The sequence below is a fragment of the Typopeltis vanoorti genome, chromosome 1 (genome assembly GCF_054136105.1).
Source record: "Typopeltis vanoorti isolate ZY-2024b chromosome 1, IOZ_Tvanoo_1.0, whole genome shotgun sequence".
NCBI lineage: Eukaryota > Metazoa > Arthropoda > Arachnida > Uropygi > Thelyphonidae > Typopeltis > Typopeltis vanoorti.
In genome coordinates, this window is record NC_143549.1 from 54,676,998 (window position 1) to 54,702,571 (window position 25,574).

Below are 25,574 nucleotides of genomic sequence, written 5' to 3' on the forward strand. Positions count from 1 at the left end.
TTCCCGCAATTTACATAATTTTCCAGTGGTCCTGTCTTAAGTCCTATTCGTACGATATATTGTTTTCCCTCCATTAACAACCTGATGAGGACGTTATTTCCCGTGATTTGCGGTTTTTTCTCGGGTGGTAACACTGATTTTCGAATCAATTCCCTCTCATTCAAATCGATTTCTGCAGAAATCTGCGCATTTCTGTTCCCAGATGGCGTTGCTTTTGGCTGTAGTTTTTGTTCCCACCATCGCGGTGACTTGCATGCTTGCTGCAGTGATGTAATGATGAGCGATACCGTGATTTTTCAATTGCAGTACGAATTGGTACAGTATCAGTAATTTTAAACTGTCAGTAACTCGTGGCACCCGTAACGTGCTGTTATGTGATTTCACATTCACAGCACTATTGAAATTGTGAAATCGCATTCACACGTCTACCAAGTAACAGTTGTTACTAGTGAATATTGGATATCAGTGAATAAACCACAGTTTGTGAAATATCGCATCACTGGCTTGCAGTGTTGGTGTTCGTAGTCGCAATTCAGAAGCATGTGGCATATTGCAGAATTTCTGTTACGTAATTTAGTGTGTGATAATTGCTTTCAAGTTGTGGTGGTGGATGATCCATGTTAGTAAAATGGAGAAAAAAGACAGAAAATGTATTTTGGTAGAAGAAAATATAGCAATTCTCTGATGTGTAGATTGGAATGCCGGAACACGTGTGCAATTAGCAAAAGATCTTGGACTCTCTCCGTGTTCACTTTGAACACGATAGTAAAAAATAGGTCTTGCATTGAACTGAATGCAAAGCAATCTGGCACTATGTCAAAAAAAAAAAATGAAAATATATCCAGACATTGACATACAATGAATTGGATAATCACAAGTTTATCCAATTCATCGTATGTCGATGTCTGTTGTGGCGGAGTGGTTTGTTTCTATGAGAGCATCGAGTATTCCAGTCGATGGTACTATACTCTGAGTGAAAGTCCTTGAATTTGCTGTGAGGTTGGAGATTAATGATTTTATGCATCAAATGGATGGATTGATTGTTTCAAGACTCGTCTGAATATTGTGTATAATCAAGTGTGTGGAGAAAGTAATAGTGTTGCAGGGGAAACTGTAAACTAGTGGAAACATGAACTAAAGACTATTATTCAGGACTACAAACCGAAAAATATTTTCAATGTTGATGAAACGTGGCTCTTTTATAACATTCTGTCAAGTAAAACATTGTGTTTTAAAGGAGAGAAGTATCACGGTGGAAAACTCAGCAAGCAGAAGGTAACTGTTTTGCTCATGGTCAATGCTGATGGATCAGAAAAATTACCTTATTATTGGTAAATTTAAAAAGCCAAGGTGTTTTAAGAACGTGAAAAATCTACCTACTATGATGCCAACAGCATAGCATAGGTGACCAGCAGCATCCTCACATCCACCATGCATGCTCTGGATGTTAAAATGGAGGCAAATCACTGTGAAATAGTATTACTGCTGGACAAATGTCCTGCACACCCTGAAGATCTGCAGCTCAGAAACATTAGATTAGATTAGTGTTCTTTCCCCCTAATTGTACAAGTGAGCTGCAGCCATTAGAGCTGGGAATCATCCATGCATTTAAATGGAAATATAGAAAAATGCTTGTTGAAAAAGCTGTGTTTATGCATGATAATAGTATGGAGCCAACACAAATGACCATAATAATCCTTGATGCCATGCATTATGTGGGCAAAGCATGGTTGCATGTTACTCCTGAAACCATATCCAATTGTTTCCGGAAGGCAGGAGTTACGTTTGTGGAAGAGGAGGAGGAAGAAGAAATGTCAGAGCCCAACAACCGGTATGTGATGGATGAGTCTTCCTCATTTCAAGACTATATTGATGCTGGTGTGATCACATCGATGGTACAAGTGTAGAAGACATTCTACACTTGTACCATACTCAAGAACCTATCGTCCCTACTAGTAAAAAAGCAATGGAAGCTATCTCTGTTTTGAGCCCGTATATTGTAAGTGCTTCAGGAGACAATGGGGCATTTCATGCCTTATACACTGTGAAGAGGCAGGTGGAACTTATAAGAGTATAGAAAAAGCAAAAACAATCAACAATTAAAGATTTTTTTAAAATAGATAAATGTAAGTAATTGTAAATTCATTTATTTTCAGTTATTAAATTTTGTAATCTAGCATGTAGACTCACATACTAGCAGTAAGTCATATTTTAGCTTCTTTTTAATATTTTTTACGTTTCCTACTATTTACACTTTTTTCATCAGTCCCCCCTGGAAAGTAAAAGAGGGCTTTTACTGTAGTTATGTTGCTAATAAAAGAAAGGGTGAATATGGAAGGCTGCAAATGGAACAAGTCACATATGCTGAAGATATAGTGGAAATGTTTAATGAGTATTTTGTTAATGTATTTCATGTATGTGTGTGGGGGGCAGGGGTGAGAGTACAGCAGTAGGAAGGAGGACAGGCAACTGCCAGTACAAGAACAACACTATTAATAAACATCATAGAGACTAGTTAAAACATGCAGTGCTCAACCAAAATAGTGAACTAAAATCAAAAACAAAAAACTTGACAAAAATTCATCTTGTTCAAATTAATTTGTTCGTTACTGTTGTTTTTTCTCCTAACATACAGATTAGAGTAATGCTCTTACTATTCAATGTTGTCTGGGGGTGCTTCAAAAAATAGCCAGAACTTGAAGGAAATATAATCTCTGCACTGCTTTCAAACCTTATCTGAAGCTGACTTCCCTCTACCAAAGATCCACTCTCTGTTCTAGGTGTTTACAAGATTCTTTGGTCTTGCAACTTGTCATATTATGGACACATTGGGAAATCTGCTATAGAGAACACAAAAAATTCATCTACTGCCACAATTATGGTCAGTTAGGTCAGGCTGATCATGCATTGGTTACGTTGCACAAATTAAAATGGAATAAACTACTGTTCTTCACTGCAGCAAGTACATTAGGATCAGCAGAAGGTTTTTTTTTTTTTTTTTTTATGGCTATGGTAAACTTACTAAGATTTGAGAAACATTAATTCGTAGACATCACCGAACAGCCAAGCTAGCTAGCATCGCCCATGGAGAGTCCTTCATAGGATTTCAGTATTTTAGTCTTTTAACTCCTTCCACTTATTGTTTTGCATGTTATTTTGTGTTATAATTCTATATATTATAGCCCCAGAGATGTCTCTGCAACAGATAAAATATTGGGATAATTAAGCCTGTTTAGTTATTTCTGTATTCATTCCATTAATACCTGTGTCTTGGGCAGACTCCCCCCCCCTCCTCTGTCTTCTAGTTGATTTTGTATCTGTGTACCTCTTCGAAATCAGAATGTCTAGTGGAGTTTGCAGCTGTCTTCTAGAGGGTCCTTCATAGAGACCATAATGTAATCATCCCCACCAGAACTGTACTGCTGAGCTGCATGCTATAAAGCTTGCATTAAATTACTTAAAATTGAAATGCTTCCATAGGTGCATTGTTCATACCAACTTAACCAGCTCACAGATCCAACATTTGTTTCTTCTATCAGATAAGAAAATTCCATTTGGAATTTAACTATATTGCATCCCAATCAACTTTGGGATCAAGGAAAATTAAGCTGCAATTGCTGCAGCTAGGTCTGCTTATTCCCTGCAGTAGCATCATTTTCCTGTTCCATATATGGATTACATACAGACATAATGAATATTCCTGTATCAAACATCTTGGAATAGAGAGAATAACTTAGAATAGAGAGAAAATAAGTTATGCCAGATTAATCCTGAATTTAAACTGGCAATTAATGTAGTCTGTGCAGTGTTGACTGAGAGGAAGTTGTTCCTGCTTGGTGTATAGAGACTAGTCATATACAACACTTCTTCCTATTGAGGTATGATATCTGTGTGGTAATACTACAATGCTGCATTAACCATCATATTTTCATATTAGCTGGCCTCATTTTGTCTGGGAATGCAGTCATTATTTTAGCACTTTTTTTTTTATAGTCTCCCTTAGCCCTGTATACATTCAGCAGATTTTATCTGATTCTTCTTATATATACAGATAACCCTCGCATAACGCGGATGTTAGGTTCCATAGAAATGGTGTGTTATATGAGACATAGATCACATAGAAAAGGTAGGGTTAGGTTCTGAAATCGTATTTTTTTTTTTTTAATTATATAAACAACAATGACATATCCAACAAAAACAATATTTTTATTTAATTCAGGTAATTCATAAGTTAAGAAAAAATAAACTATGAAAAATGAAAAATATGTAGAATAAAATTCTAAAAATTACAAATTGTACATAAATTTCATTGCACATAATGCATAAATGTTTTAGACACGATAAAATAAAGCACATATTTTAATCATCATCACAGTCTTCAGAAATAACATTTCATAGATGTTCTTTAAGTGGCCGGAGGTCATCACCACTTGAAATCTCTTGGACATCATTTGTATAATTCTCATTTGCATACTTCAGCTGGTTTAGTCATCAAGAAGTCAATAATAAGACTTTGTTTTCCACTGTTGCAATTTTTTATTAAGTTCATAATATGGCGCTAAACAAATATCCAATTGTCTCGTGAATTTTTCCGAGCGCGCCATTGAGGGATCATTATCCCTAAAATAACTTCCCAACTTTCTTGCCAAGTCCAATCCTTCTGCTAATTTCTTTAAACTGAATTCTTTAACGGATTCATCACAGTCAGAATCTTCGGCAGAACTTTCCCCGCCATTTGGTTCGACGCCATCTATTAATTGTACCAGTTCCTCCTCTTTTAAATCTGTTTCTCCATCAATTAATTCACTAATTTCGTTTCAACCATATCGCAAAAGCCCTCTCCACCAAAAATGTGTGCGACGTTTATTATACGACGTAGCTCAGCATCCAATGGAGGTATGAAATTTTGTTCCATTATGGCTTCAGGCCATATTTTTTTCCAGCAAGCATTCAGCGTAGAGGGTTGTAATTCCTTAATGGACAGAGGAATAATTTTTACACAACATATTGAAAACTCTTTCCACGCTTGAGGCAGTGTCATGTTTGGATATTAGATTCCGTTTTTTTTTTTTTTTTTCAAAATTAATTGAAATGTTCGCCGAATATAATATGACTTAAATGTTGATATTATTCCTTGGTCGAGTGGTTGAATAAGTGAAGTAGTATTAGGCGGCAAAAAAGTTATTTTAATATTCGGATGGCTTAAATTTGTTGGGTGGCCTGGTGCGTTATCTAAATTTAGTAGAATTTTGAAGTCCATATTCCTTTTCTTTGTGTAACTTTCTACATCGCGTACAAAACACTTGAAAACTCAATTTTCAAACATGCTAGCTGTAACCCATGCCTTTTTTGTTGGCCCGCCAATAGGTAGGATGGACTTGTCAAGCCCTTTCATCGCACGGGGATTTGCAGATCAGTTAATAAACATTGGTTTTGTCATGTAATCACCTGATGCATTACTACAAAACAGTAGAATAATTCTATCTTTGGAAACTTTGAATCCAGGAACTGATCTTTCATTTTTCGAAATATAGGTGCGTTTTGGCTTTTTTTTTCCCAATATAACCCGCATTGAACACCTGGACTGCACTGCAACTACCTTCTTTAATGATTTTTAAAAGTTCTGCTGGGTATTTCCGGGCAGCTTCAACATCTGCTGATGCTGGAAGCATCAGCAGATGTTATTTTCTACCAACCCTTACTGGCAGAAAATCTATGCTGCGAGATTTCTTCTGAAGAATCTTGATCAAGTTCTTTTAAATGTTTATAAACTTTGAGAGCTTTTTGCTTAAGGTGTCCATCCAAAGGAATCTTCTTTTGAGTGCAATCTTCCATCCAAATCATTAGAGATTTCTCCATTTTTTCTATTAGAATATCGCGAACACGAGCAACGCGCTTTGCACTTACCGTTGACCCAGCAATAACACTTTCTCGGATTTTATGTTCATTTTGTTTGATTGTTTGAATTGTTGATTCATTTAAATTCAGAGTCCTTGCAACAACTCCTGGTTTTTCTCCAATTTTCAACCAATCCAAGATTTTAATTTTTTCTTCAAGAGAAATGAATTTCCTCTTCGATGTTGGTTTTTTCCCTTTCGTTGAAGTTTTAGTGGCCATTACAATAAAAATAAACTTTTATATTAAAAAAAAAATGCATTACATATGTATGTAACTCACCAGAAAATAAACTGCTCTGCATGAGAATAACACAATTATGATTTTAAATGCACTTTCCTGGCCTGGCAGAAAATGAAGACAATTTTCAACAATAAACACTTTATACAGTAAACCCTAGATGGCGAACCTATGGCACTCGTGCCAAAGGTGGCACGTCAATGATTTACAGGTGATATCCTTTTATATGCTTATAAATTATTCAAGTTTTTTTTTTTTTTAATTGTTACAATACGTACAAGCTGAATTTTTTTTTTTTTTACACAAAACAGCAGCTATAAAGACATTTTTGTGCGGTATTAACAAAAGATCGCACGACCCAAAGACAAAAGCAACTGACAAGTGTTGAGTTTAAATGCTAATTCTCTTCAATCGAATTCCATAACATCTGAAACTGTCATAACGATATTCACTATTAGTTTTAACACATTCACAACAGGGTGTCATTTATCGTTCCGATGGAACTTCTCATTACTGACTGGCTCAATTGCACTATTTGTTGAGAATGACACAGACTGCAAAAGCTCTCTACAGTACCTTATTCAGTGATACAATAAAACTAAATTCGATACTTATAACTACTTGCGCGATACGGGCAGACACACATTTATCGAAGATAAAATTTGATTTTTGAATCCCACGGTGAAAAATATGAAAAAAAAAAAAAAAAAACATTTTAAATAAATAATAAAGGGTTACTAGAAATTGTAGACCATGTTATATCGAAACTGCGTTGAACAAGGGATACCACAATTTGTAGACTGTTATATCAAAACCGCATTATACGAGGGTTACCTGTATAGTGTATTTTTAAATAGAAATCATTTTTTATTTATTAATTTTATATCATTCTCAGCTTTACATTTTTCTAATACATAGTTTTATCTTGAGTTAAATCTTGGTTTTATATAACTTTTTAACCTTATTCATGGCACATTAAAACCAGAGTTACTGATCATTGTCTGTCACTTTTTACATTCTGATGACTACTTAGTACTCTTTTATTATCTACCTCTAAAGGTAGATAATAAATATGTTTATTATTATTTGCAGCCCATATAATAAATATATGGGCTGCAAAATAAACTTCTGCAGCCCAAACGGCGAAGTCATCTTCCTTAGAGACCTTTGTTTCCAAGGGAATGGAAAGAGGGCAAAATAATTAGATATTGTGTTTCGATAATTCGAAACACGATATCTAATTATGTTTCGAATAAGGGAAATTCTAAGACTGCAGTAGCAAATTAATGACCAATCAGTATCTTGGGCATGATGGTAAAAGTACTGGAAAAATTGGTCTAAAGGAGAAATCAAGAATGAGTGGATAAAAATATGATACTGTATGAGGGGCAACATGGCTTTGTGAAGGATTGGTTCTTCCTTAATAATTTACTTACTTTTTTTATAATAGAGTAAGAGTTGAGTTGGATAAAGGAAATGGCTACTTAATGATTCTGCTAGATTTTGCAAAGGCATTTGACAGAATTGCACGTTGAACTCTGTTATGCAAATTCGAACAAATGTATATGCCTCTGGTTTATGTGGATAAGTGAGTGGCTGCTGGACAGATATCAAGGTGGTATATGGAGGGGAAAAGGCAAGTGACTAGTGGTGTCCTGCAAGGTTCAGTGCTGGGACCATTATTGTTTAATTTGTACATAAATGATATAGGAAATAACCTGAAGGGAAATATTCAGTTGTTTGCTGATGATGCAAAATTAGGTAGTGTAACAAAGTTATGCATTTCAGGATAAATAGATTACAAGCCATGTATCACATTGATGGCACTGTACTCCAGAAAATAGATGAAGCTAGAGATTTGGGGAGGCAGGCAGACAGAGAGTTAAAGTTTAGAGAACATATTGCTAAGGTAGCCCATAGGATTACTTGTCTATTGAAGAATACTAACAAGTAGAGATGAGGAAATTATTATTCCTCTGTATGTGGCCTTGATACATCCACATCTGGATTACTGTGCTTAGGTCTGATCTCCTGAGTTTTTTGGGGATGAGGAAGTGGTGGAGAGGATTCAGAGTCAAATGAATAAGATGGTGAGTGGAATGTGCCCTATGAGGATAGATTTAAGGTATGTGGATTGCAGAAGTTGGTTGATAGGAGAAAAAGAGGGGATATGATAGAAACATTTAAGTTGCTTAAAGGGTTTTATAGGATTAATGCAGGGGAAATGTTTTTCAGCATTTGGCTAGAAGGCCCAGAACAAGAGGTCATCCCTGGAAGTTGAATAAAGGTGTGGTTAGTAATGATGTGAGAACTAGATTTTTTGCTTGGAGAGTTGTGAAGGGGTGGAGTTCGTTGCCATTGTCTGTCTGTTAATGGGTTCAAGAAGTGGTATGATAAATTGTGTGGTCCATGGAGTTAGAAAACTGTGAATTTTTGGACTCCATGGAACTGCCTGTTCAATAATAATAAGAATAATAATAATATTTTCCATTTCTATTGATCAAGCAGGTATTGGGTGCTAGGATTTTTGCTGTTAACAGGAACCTGTTAGACAATCCACCTACCCAACAGAACTGTGGCTAATCCTTGCTATTCTGCTAACACTCTTGACTTTCCTTAACTAGTTTCCTTTTCAACTGTAGATACCATTTCTCCTCATGGTAACTCGCACCATACACTCCTTTGGGACAGGGATTGGCAGAGATAGTGTGAACTATCACCTTTCTATAATAAATTTAGTTTAATCCTTTATCCAAGTGTGAGCAAACAAAGTTTGCACCTGAAAGTATCTTCAGGACTGGGTTAAGGTGGTACACACCAGGGTAACTCGTTGCAAAGGTGAAGCAAGATACCAACACTCCTATCCTAGTATCTCCTATAATGCAAAACACATCTCCTTGCGGATATGTCTATTGTTATGCATTAAGGGAAGGGCCACTACCCAGACCGGTTTCGACCTTTATTGAGGTCTCTTCAGTGGGAGCCAGGCCCAAGTAGAGATATCAGGCAGAAGCATTAGCAGGTCATCTCCACCTATAGGAATTGCCAATTGGTGTGCCACCCTTTTTTAATAAATTACTCTGGATTTAGAGAAAGATGTTGAAAGTTTATTTTCCACTTGGTTAGAGTATAATAAATTTAGTTTAATCCTTTATCCAAGTGTGAGCAAACAAAGTTTGCACCTGAAAGTATCTTCAGGACTGGGTTAAGGTGGTACACACCAGGGCAACTCGTTGCAAAGGTGAAGCAAGATACCAACACTCCTATCCTAGTATCTCCTATAATGCAAAACACATCTCCTTGCGGATATGTCTATTGTTATGCATTAAGGGAAGGGCCACTACCCAGACCGGTTTCGACCTTTATTGAGGTCTCTTCAGTGGGAGCCAGGCCCAAGTAGAGATATCAGGCAGAAGCATTAGCAGGTCATCTCCACCTATAGGAATTGCCAATTGGTGTGCCACCCTTTTTTAATAAATTACTCTGGATTTAGAGAAAGATGTTGAAAGTTTATTTTCCACTTGGTTAGAGTATAATAAATTTAGTTTAATCCTTTATCCTAAAGGGTGGCACACCAATTGGCAATTCCTATAGGTGGAGATGACCTGCTAATGCTTCTGCCTGATATCTCTACTTGGGCCTGGCTCCCACTGAAGAGACCTCAATAAAGGTCGAAACCGGTCTGGGTAGTGGCCCTTCCCTTAATGCATAACAATAGACATATCCGCAAGGAGATGTGTTTTGCATTATAGGAGATACTAGGATAGGAGTGTTGGTATCTTGCTTCACCTTTGCAACGAGTTGCCCTGGTGTGTACCACCTTAACCCAGTCCTGAAGATACTTTCAGGTGCAAACTTTGTTTGCTCACACTTGGATAAAGGATTAAACTAAATTTATTATACTCTAACCAAGTGGAAAATAAACTTTCAACATCTTTCTCTAAATCCAGAGTAATTTATTAAAAAAGGGTGGCACACCAATTGGCAATTCCTATAGGTGGAGATGACCTGCTAATGCTTCTGCCTGATATCTCTACTTGGGCCTGGCTCCCACTGAAGAGACCTCAATAAAGGTCGAAACCGGTCTGGGTAGTGGCCCTTCCCTTAATGCATAACAATAGACATATCCGCAAGGAGATGTGTTTTGCATTATAGGAGATACTAGGATAGGAGTGTTGGTATCTTGCTTCACCTTTGCAACGAGTTGCCCTGGTGTGTACCACCTTAACCCAGTCCTGAAGATACTTTCAGGTGCAAACTTTGTTTGCTCACACTTGGATAAAGGATTAAACTAAATTTATTATACTCTAACCAAGTGGAAAATAAACTTTCAATATCACCTTTCTAATTGAACAAACCTAATGATTGATATTAGGTCTGTCATTTGGTATGTGTTCCCACCAGCTGTTCATCACTTTTTGTAATTGGAGGTGACCAATTATAAGATTGACTGAGTTCCTAAATTTTCCAGCTATTTTCAGTTTTAACGGTATAGACTTCCCAAAGTGTGCTATATGAACGGGGGGGGGAGATAAATGAAAGGTCTTTAGATTGGTTGGTTGGTTTATAGTTTATTTGGCACAAAAACTACAAAGACCATACTGTGCCATACTAAAGGTTACAACATTAGCATTTATAGAATTGTAAAGAATATGTCTGTACAAGAATCTGGTTTCACAAAGCAGCATCTCTAGGTATTTCACAGAACTGCTGCAGAGGGCACAGCAACACACGAAGTCAGAGGTTATTACAGTAGTGCAAAAATATTTAACAATATAAGTTAATACATAATATATGAAACACTAAGCCAAGGAATGCAGTATCTACATATATGTAAAATTATAATAGATGCCTTCATAGCAGTACAAAAATAGGCAAAAAGGGATTATTATACAATATGCATGGATGAAAATTAAATTTAGCAATGCAGTAGAAACAGAATTTAGAATACATATAAAGAGAATTACTAGAAAGTACACAAATAGGTAAGATGTCCTACAGCACTACATGATTATTCAAAAAATGAAGTAGTAAATAAGATGCATGTAAGTGATGCAGTATCTACATATAAACAAAATTACTGCAGAGGTTTCAGCAGTACATAAATAGATAACTATTGGTTAACATATGTATATACAAAACAAGTCAAGGAAAGCAGTGTCTACATCTAGTAAGATTACAACATACGTTATTATATTAATACTTAAAGAGTCGGAAAGCAATTATTATACAGCATCGATACATAAAATTTAAGTTTAGCATTATGGTATTTACATATTAACAAAATTACAGCAGGGTGATACAAATATACAAGATCAAGGCCCATGGTAATACATAATTAGTCAGATTTAACCTAATGAATAATATATATGTATAAAAGTTAAGTTAAGCAAAAAAAAGTATTTAACATATAAACAAATTTATGGTAAAATGTGTTTGTACAAATTAATTCTTTCTAAAAATAAAAACATCTTGAAATTTGTTCGAGTCTGCTAGCATTTCCCTGAGTGTATATAGCTTGGTTAGATAAGTGAAAATTTCATTCCTCTCGCGTGTAAATTTTTGACAATCTACCAGAATATGATGAATAGTGAGATGTGTGTTGCATTTTTCACATATGGAAGGGTCATCAGCTCTCAGTAGTAAATGAGAATGTGTAAGGGGACTGTGACCTATGCAGAGCCTAGCAAGGACAACCTCCTCCCTTCTCGTTGTACGTTGACTAGAATGCAGTGTTTAATTTCAGGTTTAATGTTATATAATTTGTTTGTTGATGTTTCTTGACATGTTAACTCCTGCTGAGCAATTAGCTTTGATCTTATAAGTTGTCTGTCATCTGTATATGGAACTGTCAAATAGTATGTGGAGAAGGTATGGGCTGATTTCGCAGCTACATCTGCAACTTCATTTCCTTTGATTCCGATGTGGCTGGGAATCCAGCAGAACCGAACGTCGAAATTAAGGCTTTTCATTTTGTGAAGCAGGTGTAGCACTTCATAAAGTACTGGATGAGGATTATACATAGGAGAGGAGATAGCCTGTAAAGAGCTCAATGAGTCTGTATAAATTATATACTTTTGGTAGCAGTTTTCTTTTATATGCATAAGTGCAAGCTGAATGGCATGTAACTCTGCTGTATAATTACTGCAGTCTGGTGGATCTCATTTGAGATAATAATGTCAGGAAACACAGCAGCATTGAACCATCAGTATAGATGGGTAAGAAATCAGCATGTGCTGCTCTGTGTGCAATTGTTTAATGCACACAGAGCAGCACATGCTGATTTCATGCTGACAAAGTGAGAGGTTGCAGGATGGTGTGCATACCTGCCATGGAGGAATGCTGTTATGTTTAATGTAGCTAATGTTGTCAACATTTATATTAACAGCTTGCACAGTTTCTTTAATACGCATACCAAAATGATGTATAGCAGTTTGATGTGTGCGATATTGAGCTTCCCAATGCAGAGAGAAGATACTATTCCATGTAGGGTGATCAGGGAGAGAGATTTTATTTTAAGGGCATAATTAAGAGACAACTGTTTCCATCGAAGTGATAGAGCCAGTTCATTTGCTTCTACATAGAGACTTGGGGGTGGGTGGGTGAGGGGATCATCAGGGTAAATGTATAGCTCTGGATGGAATCTAACCATCATAGGTTACTCTGTCTTGCCAAACCATAGACTTGGGAGGACCCGTAATCCAGCTTTGAACACATAAGTGCATGATAAAGATGGAGCAGTGAAGTTCGATCAGCACCCCACCCTGCAAAGGAGGTTCAAAGTCCTTTTGCACTTTTCTCTTAGTTGATGCATGTGTGCTAGAAATGTGAGTTTTCTGTCAAAAATGACTCCCAAGATCATGGTTTCTGTAGTTACTGGAATAACAGTAGGTCCCATTCTTGGTTCACGATCTGGGTGATGAGTGCGTTTTCGACAGAAGTGCACACAGACACTTTTTTCTGTTGAAAACCTAAACCCATTATTAAGAGCCCACAGAGAGACATGATCGATTGCTTGCTGAAGTTGTCTTTCAATTACCCTCATGTTATGTGAATGACAGTATATTGTGAAGTCATCAACATATAGAGCATTGTCCACAGTGGGAAGAAGCTGTTCAATGATTGAGTTGATTTTAACATCAAAAAGGGTTATAATTAAGACAGAGCCTTGGGGAATGCCTTGGTCTTGAAGATATGGTGGAGATAGCATACTTTCCACTCTGACTTGGAAAGTTCGCCTGGACAGAAGTTTTTAATAAATATAGGGAGGTGTCCTTTGAGACCTAGGTTATAGAGGTCTTTTAATAAGCCATATCTCCAGGTTGTGTCGATAAGCTTTTTCCATGTCAAAAAAAAAAACAGAGACAAAGATATTCTCGCTTCAGAAATGCATCTCTTATACAATTTTCTAACCGAACTAAATGGTCTAAAGTTGATCGATGTCTATGGAAACCACATTGTGTATTGGAAAGAAGACTTGCTTTCTAAATACCAGAGAAGTCTGGCATTAACCATTTTCTCTAGTATCTTAAAAAGACAGCTGGTCAGAGTAATGGGTCGATAATTATTTGCTTGTGTTGGATCTTTTCCTGGTTTTGGGATAACAATAACAATTGACTTATGCCAAGAATTTGGAAATTCTTCTTCTGCAAGTATTCTATTGTATAATAAGAGAAGAAGACCCATAGAAGATGATGGTAGATGTTTTATCATTTCATAATGGATGTCATCAGGTCCTACTGCACTAGGGTGAGATTGTAGGAGAGCTCTTTTTAGTTCCTCCTTGACAAATGGCTGATTATATGGCTGAAGAATGTTGGTAGAAAAATTAAGCCTTTGTTTTTCTTGCTGCTCTTTCAGTATTAAATTCCGGAGAATATGAAGCTGTTGCTGAGATTTTAGCAAAAGTTTCTCCCAAAGTATCTGCAATAGCTTTGGGATCAGCAAGAATGCTTCCATTATAGTCTAAGGTGGACAAACAATGTGTACTATATCTGCATTTCATTTTCTGGATTTTATCCCATACAATTTTTGGACTGGTCATTTGATTAATTGATGTAGTAAATTGGATCCATGATTGTTTTTGACTCTGACGTCTTACGAAATGTGCTTTGACTCGAGCACGCTTGAAAGTTATTAAATTTGATGTGGTGGGGTATCTACGAAATATGCTCCATGCTCTGTGTTGATCGTTTTTGGCTGTCTGACATTCTGGGTTCCACCAAGACTTTGGATAGACTGGAAATTGAGATCATGTTTTTGAGATGGAGGTTGTTGCTGCCCGGACAATGCATTCTGTTATATATTTTACAGCTTCATTGATAAGTGTTTGACTGATGGCATCAGCATTAAATTTTGCAAGTTGAGAGACAGTGTTCCAGTCAGCCTGGTCCATTTTCCATATAGGTATCCATATATAGTGTGGGTGAACATGGTTCCTGTGAAGACATTGTACAAAGAACAGGAAAGTAATCACTTCCATATGTGTTCTCTTCAGTATCCCACATGAGCAGTGGAAGAATGGAAGGGGAACAGATTGTAAGATCATTTGCAGAATATGAGCGAGAAGGCATATGGAAGAAAGTATTGAGTTTATTATTTAAAAGGGAAAAGTTATTATCATCAAGAATTTTTTCAATGATTCCACCTCGTCTATTAGTGTTAGCATTGCCCCATAGAGTATTGTGGCCGTTAAAGTCACCCATCAAAAGTATGGGTTCAGGCAGTTGCGAGATAAGGTTGTCAAGGTCAGTTTCATTTAACTCAGCATTTGGTGGTAAATAAATTGAACATACTGTAATAAGGAATCCCACAGAGAAGCGAATCACTACTGCTTCCAGAGAAGTATTAAGTTGGACCTGATGGAAAGGAGTATGACTGCCCACTAGGATAGCTACTCCTCCATGGGCAGGACCATCTCCAGTTCTATCCTTACATACAACAGTGAAATTCCTAAAGGTACAGTCCTCATTGGGTCTTAAGTAAGTTTCCTGTAGACAGAAACAGAAAAGTTTGTGTTTCTGCAACAACATCTTGATGTCGTCAATATTCTGGCGGATCGCACGACAGTTCCATTGTAAAAATTTTCCTATTTTGATTTTATTGGCTTGTCTGGTTTTCGAGAGGTTGAGGGCTTACCTTTGTCAGATTTATATTTATCCACTGTTTTAGGGAAGTATGGACGGCCAGTATCCATCCCTTCCTCTGGTAGAGTGTTGAAAACATCAAATGTGTTAGGGTCAGTTGGTATACTTAGTTTGCTTTCAGTGGGTATCGAGGTATCCATTTTTTCTGTGCGAGTGTCTGGTGGTTTATCTTTGAGTGAAGTCTCCACCATAATTTTTTTGACAGAGGAGTTTTCCTTGAATGGGACCATTTTTGAAGTTGTTTCTGGAGTAAGGCCATAGGTCTTGTGATTAATGCGTTCAACAGAGAAGCACTTGCGATTGTAAAGTTCAGATATGGTGGAATAGACATAAGTTTTAAAAGAGATATACCGTGAGTAGACATATCGATACAAAATTAATAACGAAAAAAACTCGCGTGCAAAGATTATTTAATAGCATAATTTTCACCTTTGTGTCACAGGCATCTTCAGTACATATTAAGCTCAAATTAAACATTAACTGACAATTCCAAAAAGTGCCACCTGAGTGGCTGGTGTAAGATCACTAAAAAGGTCAATAAATTTCCTTGAAAAAAAAAAAAAAAAAAAAAAAATCAATACAATAAAAAGTTAGGAAAGATTAACTGATTTGTAAAGTACTATCTCCAATAAATTATTAAAACACTTAAGGAATAGAACAACGTAGTTAGGAATATAAATTAAATTAAACTTTAATAAATATTTTCCGATATTTCGGCAACGTCACATTGCCATTTTCTAAAGGAACTTACAACACAGAAACTGGGAGTGATAAGATGAAGCTATTGTTCTCCTAACAGTCCTGATGGTGCCCTCTAGTGTGCTAAGTAGGTGTTCTTGGCCGTTGGGCTGAGGGTCTGCAGATGTAGGCCTCCCAAATTTGGGGCAGTCGCATACACCCAAATTTGTTGAGGTTTGGAGAATTTCTCAGGGCTGAGGCTGATTCCATAAAGAGTCTTTCAAATTTGTATTTGCTACGGTGTATCATTGTAGCTTTCTTCCACCGTACTGTGGCGTGTATCCAGAGCATGGTCCGCAAGCCCAGATTGGCTATTCTGGTGTAAACGGATGTAGTCCTTGTGTACCGACATTCTGATATTCGCTATCCTGCCTGTTTGGCCAAAGTAAGACAGTTTACAACTGCAAGGGACCTGGTAAACACCAGGTAGGTCTAGGGGAAGTGGTTGGTCTTTAGTGGAGCGGATAAGTGATGCAAATTTTCTGTAAGGTTTGTAACAGGAGGTCAGGTCATGTTTTTTTAAGATTTTGGTAATCTTTTCCGAGGTGCCTCGGATGTAGGGAATGGTGATGGATTTGGAGTAATCCTTGTTGTGTGTGGGGCGGGGGGATCTGTGGTTTGTAGGTTCTAATATTTTTTGGATTTTTTTGGGGGGGTAGCCATTGGCTGAGAAAGTGTTGAGGATGTGATTTAGTTCAGTGTTTAGGGCCAAGTCGTTTGAACAGATTAGTTTAGTCCTGTTGTATAGTGTTTTCACTACTCCCTATTGTTGCGAGGGGGGGGGGATTGTTGGTGAATGTATCTGCCTGTATGGGTGGGTTTTCTGTAAACTGAGGAAACCAAGGATCCATTAGGCTGGCGGGTGACTAGTGTGTCTAGGAAAGGGAGGCTGTTGTTTTCCTCTTTTTCCAGAGTGTTCTATTACTACGTTGTTCTATTCATCAGGACTGTTAGGAGAACAATAGCTTCATCTTACCATTCCCATTTTCTGTGTTGTAGTGCCTACGTGCACGTAACTTTTTTGTAAGTTCCTTTAGAAAATGGCAATGTGACATTGCTGAAATATTGGAAAATATTTATTAAAGTTTAATTTAATTTATATTCCTAACTACGTTGTTCTATTCCTTAAATGTTTTAACAATGCATAACCAACGTATAAGCCTGTCTACGAGTATCTCCAATAAAGGAGATAGGTATAAGCCGTCAGATCTGTTTAAGTTAGGAGAATGAAGTAGAGTTCCACGTGTTTCTTTATAAAGGCATTCCATGAGGAACTGACTTTTGTGAAGAACTCTTGTCTTTCTCCAATGAACTCTATGTCTAGTGAAGATGGCATGTTCTGCAAGTCCAGACTTCTCAGGTTTAAAGTATTCAATATAAGATTGGTGTTCTTCTAGCCGAATAGAGGCAGATCTTCCCATTTGTCCGAAATACGATAATCCACAAGAGCATGGAATCTGGTAGACACCTGGATGATTAAGATGTGGAAGCTGGTCCTTAGGAGAAGTGAGAAAGGTGGAAATTTTTCTAAATGGTCGAAAGGCAACAAAAATATTTAGTGGTTTTAAAACTTTTGCTATACTTTCACTGATGCCTTGTACATAAGGAATAGGAATGCGCATTATTTCTTCTGTGTTTAAAGAGGAAGACATATTAAAACTACTCAAAGTTCTTTTAATGAAGCAATTCTTATAATCATTAAATAGAAAGGAAGAAGTTATATATTGTAGTTCTTTCTGTAAAAGATCATCTGAAGAACAAAATGAGTGGGCCCGATGAACCAGTGTTTTAATAGTTCCTGCCTTTTGTCTGGGATGGTGATGAGATTCCGCATGGATATAATGGCCTGTATGAGTCTTCCTAATTATTTAATTATACTAGTAAATAATCTTTGGATATGAGTTTTTTCCATTATTAATTTTGTATCGATATGTCTACTCACGGTATACCTCTTTTAAAACTTATTGCTAGACTTCACGGAGAGTCTATTTCCAAACAATCTGCTAGATACTGTAAAGTATTGGTAAAGAAGGCCAAATGCATTAACAGATTAATATTCCTTAAACGGTGTAAGATGGCCCAGGTTATTCCAATTGTAAAATAAAAGAAGTTTTTAGGTCCCCAAAAGCTCATTGGAATCTACTTAAAAGCCAGTAAGTCTCTTTTAAATAATCAGTTACACGAAGCTAAAAAATCTCTTGCCCTCTCAAATAGAGAAATTATGGACATAAAAACGCTCTGGAATCTGTTTTAATGGTTGAAACTTTTAATACTATAATGCGCATATCTTCGAGTTCTTACCTAAAGGTCTTTAATGATTCTCGTGACAAGCTAAAACGCAAATTTGAATCACTGGTCAGCCTACCTAGATCCAGTAATAATACTATTGATATAGATAAAGTAGTTATAAATGTTATAAACTAACAGACTGTGAACGTTTTGTTTTATCATTTTGATTTCGCCGTTATGCCGAATAAGGAGCCACTTATGGATTTTTTTCATAACATAGACAGGGGTATTTGATCCTTATCCCAAAAAACAGCCAACAGATTATGTTTTGAATGTGCAAAAATTCTTTTTAATGCCAAGCCTCCTCGTCCTAATCTTTCTTACTCTGAGTTTAAAGCATTGAAATCACTGAAGAATAACAATAATTTTATTATTACGAAAGCTGATAAGGGGAAGGCTGTTGTGATTCAAGATAGGAAGGAATATGAGAAAAAAATGTATCTTTTACTTCGCAACTGTTCAACTTATAGGCCTTTTACATGGGATCCTACCCAGAAGAGACTTAATTCTCTTAGAGATAATGTATCTACATGGAATGAAGATCAAAAGAAAAACTTAAAACCTTCTTCGGTTGTCCACCTAGATTGTATGGTCTTCCAAAAGTTCATAAACCAGGCATTCCGTTAAGACGAGTTGTAGATTGTATAGGTTGCTCCACTTACAAAATCTCAAAATTTTTATTAAATTTACTCTCCTCTTCAACTAGAAGAACTGATACTTATATAAAGAATACTTTGGATTTCAAAAATAAAATTTCAGATCTTCATTTGGATGTTTCTGATATCGTGATCAGTTTAGATGTTGTTTCTTTATTTAAAATGTGCCTCTTTCTGAAAGCATGGAATTACTACAACAGGAATATCCTTCAGACATTGTAAACGTATTTGATTTTGTAATACATTCTGGTTATTTTTCCTTTAAAAATAAGTTGTATCAACAAATTGAAGGAACAGCAATGGGCAATCCTCTTTCTCCTGCTAAGTTCAATTTCTTTATGGAACATTTTGAACAACGTATCTTTGACAACATTTCTCCCAGACCTACTCATTGGTTCAGATATGTCGATGAAATTTTTGCTGTATGGAATGGCTCTTTGGATGAACTTCAACAATTTCTCACTAAGTTAAACGCACTTCATCCTAGGATCAAGTTTACCCTAGAAGTAGAATCAAATAAGCAGTTAGCCTTTTTAGATCTTCTAATTCTTCACCAACCAGATGGTAACCTACATTTCTCAGTTTATAGAAAGAAGACTCATACAGGTCATTATATCCATGCGGAATCTCATCACCATCCCAGTCAAAAGGCAGGAACTATTAAAACACTGGTTCATCGGTCCCACTCCTTTTGTTCTTCAGATGATCTTTTACAGAAAGAACTACAATATAACTTATTCCTTTCTATCAATGGTTGTAAGAATTGCTTCATTAAAAGAACTTTGAGTAGTTTTAATATGTCTTCCTCTTTAAACACAGAAGAAATAACGCGCATTCCTATCCCTTATGTACAAGGCATCAGTGAAAGTATAGCAAAAGTTTTAAAACCACAGAATATTTTTATTGCCTTTCGACCGTTTAGAAAAATTTCCACCTTTCTCACTTCTCCTAAGGACCAGCTTCCACATCTTAATCATCCAGGTGTCTACCAGATTCCATGCTCTTGTGGATTATCTTATTTCGGACAAACGGGAAGATCTGCCTCTATTCGGCCACTAGAACGCTAATCTTATATTGAATACTTTAAACCTGAAAAGTCAAAAGTCTGGAATTGCAGAACATGCCATCTTCACTAGACATTGGAGAAAGACAAGAGTTCTTCATTTTCCTACCTTAAACAGATCCGACGGCTTACGTCTATCCCCTTTATGGGGAAATAGTACTTTACAAATCAGTTAATCTTTCCTAATTTTGTATTGTATTGATTTTTTTTTTTTAAGGAAATTTATTGACCTTTTTAGTTATCTTACACCAGCTACTTAGGTGGCGCTTTTTTAAATTGTCAGTGATTATTTAATTTGAGCTTAATATGTACTTAAGATGCCTGTGATACACAGGCGAAAATTATACTATTAAGTAATCTTTGTACGTGAGTTTTTTCCGTTATTAATTTTGTATCGGAATAGACATACGTGTTTCAGTTGCTGTTGGCACTTTTTTAGTTGTTACTTTTTTTCAGCATAAGAGGATCGTAGAACAGGTGTAATGGTTGCTAGCTTTCTTTTTGCATCCTGATATGGTATGTTTTGCTCTGGTTTAATTTTTTGTATCTCTTTTTCATCTTTCCATTTCTGACATGCACGAGAGTATGCTGGATGATCTCCCTGACAGTTGACACATTTAGCTTTTTTTTCACAGCAAGATTTATTTTCATGTTCTTTACTACCAGATCGGGCACAGGTAGTAGAACCACGACATGCAGTTTGGGCATGTCCATATCTTTGACATTTAAAGCATCTCAGTGGGTTAGGGATGTACATTCTAACAGGATAGCTGAGATACCCTGCTTTTACAGATGTTGGAGGCCTAGGTGTATCAAAAGTAAGGATTGATGTTCTTGGGTGAGACCAGGCGACCATCCCTGCATATCAGGATGCGCCTCACACCCATCACTCCTTCAACTTTAAGCTCTGAACATATCTCCTCTACTGGAATTGAGTGTTCTGTGAGGTGTTACTGCAATTTGTATTCCACCCATTGTCGTTGCTCTCAGTAGTTTCTTGGAATGTTGTTTGCACATTGTTTCCACGAGGATATCACCAGAACGCAATTTCTTGACAGTTTTGGGAGGTCCTGCCAGTCCTTCTAAACCTTTTTGGATAAAGAAGGGTGACATTTTCCCAATTGGTTTTTCACCTGTTGCATGAATGATTAAAAAGGTTAGTACATTTATGTTAGTATTCGATATCTTTTGTTTCTTACTTCTGTTTCCATATGCTGTGTCTATATTATCAGTACTTGGTTGGGACTTTGTTAGGGTCCCTGAAACATTTGAGGATGAAGAATTCATATTTAAGGAATTTTTAATTCGACGCCAGAGCTCCCCACCCACCACACGTGGACGCCCACTACCTGGCAAGCAAAGACTGCTCAGGAGTGGAACACCAGGGCTACCCTGGATGCTATTCCTGCACTGTAGCAGATCTAGGATCCCGACCACAGATCATGTGGTGAGAGACTTACTGCAACACCATTGACCCTTGCAGACAAACCCACTAGCAGATTGATCCTGGCTGGGCCATCCAGTACCACCCGTTTTGCCGAAGCAGGGGCCAAAGTAGTGCAAGACTACTTGGATCCCCCATCCAGTGATGGTGGTCTGGAAAAAGGATAGTGAAAAAGATTCAGGAGAAGTAGAGCAAAGAATATGGGAAGAAAAGCAAAGAAAAAGAGGATGAATGAAAAGGGCCAGTACCATCACTGGGAGGTCGCCCCACCACGAACAGGTACTCGACATGGAGGGGAGTTCAGAAGGTCTTTAGAGGATTCTGCTGAATTTAGGATTCATTCTTATTTTAAATTATAATGGTTCTCAGTGATTGTCACAAGTTGTGAAGGATGTACAGGTTATGTGCGAAGTTGGGTTTGCCATAGTTGTGGACCTCAAAAGAAAAAAAAAATTGATGTTTAGTCCCATCTATGGATAAAATTAACAAATTCCAACAAACAATCAAATTCGTCTCATTAAACGTTTTTATTATTGAAAAATTAATTTCATAATTTTTATTTCTATCTTATGTATACAAAAAATGCATCTAATAATAAAACATTTCACATATTTGCAATTTATTATAATACAGATGTTAAAAAAATCACGATAATTAATATTTGAATGAAATATTATAATGCCCTTTGCATAAGAGAGGAAGTATAGTGGTGGATGTTATTAAAATTTTGATGGGGGATACAACTGAAAGTTTGGGAAACACTAGTATAGACCACATAATTATTTCATTATTAAGATTTCAGGTAAGTGAAAATCATTTAAGCTAATATAACATTAACATTTCAGAATTTAAATATTAATTCTGGATTTTCATTTTTATAATTTTATAAAAATTATAAGAGAGATCTAGAAGAGAGCTTATCTTTCTTACATTGATCTCAGCTATAGTTTTCTCCTTTTTTTATTTTCTAGTTTTAATATTAACTTTAACTTTCATTTATGAAATACAACTAAGCTTTTCTTAACTGTAGGTTTTGCTTCAGTAGTTGATGGCATGGAATCAAAGGTTGTAGAAGAGAAAATACAAAAGAAAAAGAAGAAAGGTTTCCAACAGGCAACATCGCGTAAGATAAGTTTTCCCTCACCCCCTTCCCATCTTTTTTTTTTGTGTAATGATTAACAGAGGTCTCTCAAACATAATTCAGTTTTTAAATACAATGTGTAAGGAGCATTAAATTCAATAATTTTTTAGAACATTTATCATCATCATCAAATTTCTGCCATGTACCCTAAAGGGGTGTACAGGATATGACAGTACTACATGAAAAAATTACATCATTACTAACTTCCTATCTACAATTTTCCTCCAAATCAGTCTGTTACTTGTCAAGACTCCAACATTATCAGATCTTATATTTCTATCGTCCAAGGCACTTTGTACCGTATCAATCCACCTACAGGGTGTTCGGGATAAATTTGACAGTTTCGTAAGGAAAAAGAAAATCTTCTTTGTATCTATTAAATTTAATGAATTGACAAAAAAACATTACAGGCAGAGTTAATTACAATACTATCAACAAGATTTACTCAAAATAACCACCATTAGCATCGATCACAGCTTCAATTCTGCTTCGGAACCTCGAACAAGCTGATGCTACAGTCTCCCTGGGAAGGGCCGCAAAAACTGTTTTAATTTTATCCATTAACTGGGCTTTTGTATTACTGGAAGTGCGATTGGTGTCTTTTTCAACTGCGCCCCATACAAAATAATCCATGGGGTTAAGGTCTGGGGAGTTTGGAGGCCAAACATTTGGACTGGTGAAGTCGTAGAAATTTTCAGACAACCATTTTTGACTTTTCCCAGAGGTGTGGCAAGGGGCCGAATCCTGCTGCCATACATACGGCCTACCATTGGCTACCCTTGTTATCCAGGGCTTGACTACAGTTAGCAACTCCACGAACAAAGCCCGAATTCCAATGCCAGGGTTCTTCAACACCTGTTCCTGCAGATTTGCGAGGAATTCTGCTGTACGAACGCAATCAGATCGTCTGCTAGGGATCTTTCTTCTTGCTACATCCTCGTAGTCACCATTGCAAGTCTCTAGTTCATGCCTGATTGTTTTTACTGTATTCAGGGAGCATTGGGCAGCAGTCGTAATATCCTTATTTTGATGGCGGGCACAAATCATCATGATACAAGTTATTCTCTTCCATGATTCAGGTGGGTTCCAGCTATCCATCCTTTCTGACATCTTGTATATGAATGAAGAAGGGTCCAAACTTTTAAATGAAGAGAAGTGTGTGTTAATACATGTAACTTACGGAAAAATATAATTAATTATAAATATGTCAAATTTATCCCGAACACCCTGTATATCTTGGTCTTCCTCTGGGTCGTTTTCCTGCCAACCTGGCAGAGAACACTTGTTTTGCTAATCTTTCTTCGCCCATTCTGTTTAAGTGACAATACCACCTGAGATTAGCTCTGCTAACGCATTCCTGGATGTTGACAATGTCAGGTTCTTTCCTAATATCCTCGTTTTTAATATGATATTGCCATTGATGCCACCTGTTCATGCCTATAATCTTTCTCAGGACACTCATATCTGCGGTCTCTATTCTTTGGTCAAGTGTTTTACTTCTGACCCAGCTCTCAGATCCATAAGTTAAAACTGGTTTGAACACTGTCTTGCCAGCTAATTTAGTGTTCCGACTAATTTCTTTCTTATTCCATATGAATTTATTCAATTGACTTCCCACCATACCAGCTTTGCTGATTCTATTGTCTATTTCTATATTTAATTTACCATCTTCAGTAAAAATCGTGCATAAGTAGCTGAAATGTTTTACTTGTTCCACAGGTTTCCCATTCACAACACAGTTGACATTTTCAATGATTTTGCCTATTTTCATTGTCTTTATCTTTTTATTGCTGACCTTCATTCCATATCTATTACAACAGCTATTCAATTTAGTCAGAGAATCTTGCAGACTTGTAGCGGATTTATTTAGAAGTATAACATCATCTGCATAAAGCAAAGAGCTGACATTAACATCTCCAATTTTGATATCAGGTTTAATACCACATTCCTTCATAATGTGATCCATATAGATAATGAATAACAGAATAATAATATACATCCTTTTCTCACACCAGATTTAACATTAAACCATCTACCTGTACTTCCTTCAATTCTAACTGCTGACTTACAACTCCAATACAGACTAAGTATTGCTTGATATAATGCCCCATTGACACCATATAACTGCAGCGTATTGAATAGCTTCTCTCTTGGCACCTTGTCATATGCCTTTTCCAAATCGACAAAACTTAAATACAGATCTTTGTTATATTCCCATGCTTTCTCGACTATTTGTCGTAAAGTGAAGATCTGATCCTGACAGCCTCTATTTGGCCTGAATCCAGCTTGTTCTTCACCAAGCTTTTCTTCCACAATTCTTCTCAACCGTTTCTCAAGTATACTTGCATAGATCTTGCCAGGAACACTCAGTAGAGAAATACCTCTGTAATTCTCACATTCAGTTTTATTTCCCTTTTTATATATGGGTACTATGAGAGCTCTACTCCAATCATCGGGAATTCGTCCCTCTGTCCAGGCTTTCTGAACTATGCAGTGCAGCCACTGTAAGACTCTTATACCACCATACTTCAGCATTTCTGGTCGAATATCATCTACTCCTGCTGCCTTTCCACATTTCAAGCCTTTGATGGCTTTTTCTACTTCAAGTATGGATATGTATTCCTGACTGCATGCCTGGTCAGTGTTTTTTTATCACTGTGCTGTCATCACTGCTTGTTTCATTTAGCAGTTTTTCAAAGTAATTAATCCATACTTCAAGGATATCTTTTTCTCCTGTTTTCATGTCACCTTTATCATCTCTAACTCCTTTTACAGCACTCTTTCCTCCATTCCTAAGCTTCTTCAACAACCTCCAGAATATTTTGCCACCTTCTTGATATTTATTTTCTATATTCTTGCCAAAGTCCTCCCATGACTTTTGTTTAGCTAGTTTTACACACTGTTTAGCTTTCTTACATTTGTCTCTGTATTCTGTAAGAGTAAAAGCTAACTTATTTGCCAG

At 36.6% G+C, this 25,574-nt stretch overlaps 1 protein-coding gene across 1 annotated transcript in view; it reads left to right on the forward strand.

The window, feature by feature from the left end:
* LOC150109987 (uncharacterized) overlaps positions 1-25,574 on the forward strand; it is a 192,505-nt gene that overhangs the window by 99,819 nt on the left and 67,112 nt on the right. The window contains exon 3 of the mRNA XM_090397521.1: positions 22,502-22,594. Within this exon, the coding sequence (XP_090253647.1) occupies positions 22,502-22,594 (93 nt within the window). The remainder of the gene's footprint in view (positions 1-22,501; positions 22,595-25,574) is intronic.